Below are 481 nucleotides of genomic sequence, written 5' to 3'. Positions count from 1 at the left end.
CCGCGCCCGCCCGTTCCTCAGCGCTCCGGTCTTCTCGCGGAAGCCCCGCTCGCTCTGCCGGAAGCCCGCCAGGCACAAGACCCGCAGGGGCCGCTGCCCCGCCATGATACCTGGCAGCACGCCGCAGAGGCACCGGAAGCAGCCTTTCCCCGAGCGGAAGTGGAATAGAGCGAGGGGAAAACTAAAACCCTGGCTCCACCCTGAGGGCGGGCCTGGGGGGACGGATGTCAGCGGACATCCCCATGACAACAGAGAGGGGCAGGGCGTGGCCGGAGCAGGGGCGGATACCTGGGACCTCGAGCGTCTCAGGGAGCAAGCGGGGCCACCTTCTGGTCTTTGCAGCTGCAACCTTCGCACGCCGCGGCTGGTGGGGACTGCGGAGAGCCTTCCTGCACCTAAGGTCGAGGCTTTAGTCCGAGCCTCGCTTTTGCGATGTACCCCCCCCCGTACCCCCCCCCGCTCCCGCCTCTGCACTTCCCTC

The 481-nt window shown here is 68.4% G+C and overlaps 2 protein-coding genes across 3 annotated transcripts in view; both read right to left on the bottom strand.

Annotated features, from left to right (window-relative positions):
• OVCA2 (OVCA2 serine hydrolase domain containing) overlaps nt 1-261 on the bottom strand; it is a 2351-nt gene extending 2090 nt beyond the window's left edge. Inside the window, exon 1 of the mRNA XM_014583849.2 lies at nt 17-261. Coding sequence (XP_014439335.1) covers nt 17-105 — 89 coding nt within the window. The 5' untranslated portion in view covers nt 106-261. The remainder of the gene's footprint in view (nt 1-16) is intronic.
• The window catches only part of DPH1 (diphthamide biosynthesis 1), a 10870-nt gene that overhangs the window by 1001 nt on the left and 9388 nt on the right, over nt 1-481 (bottom strand). For both annotated transcript variants that reach the window (XM_006167557.3, XM_027767900.1), the window contains one exon: nt 289-395. In XM_006167557.3, coding sequence (XP_006167619.1) covers nt 306-395 — 90 coding nt within the window. In that variant the 3' untranslated portion in view covers nt 289-305. The remainder of the gene's footprint in view (nt 1-288; nt 396-481) is intronic.

The sequence above is a fragment of the Tupaia chinensis genome, unplaced genomic scaffold (genome assembly GCF_000334495.1).
Source record: "Tupaia chinensis unplaced genomic scaffold, TupChi_1.0 Scaffold144899_1, whole genome shotgun sequence".
Taxonomy (NCBI): Eukaryota; Metazoa; Chordata; class Mammalia; order Scandentia; family Tupaiidae; genus Tupaia; species Tupaia belangeri.
The sequence above is the reverse complement of the archived record's forward strand: the minus strand, read 5'-3'. Positions and strand labels throughout refer to the sequence as shown.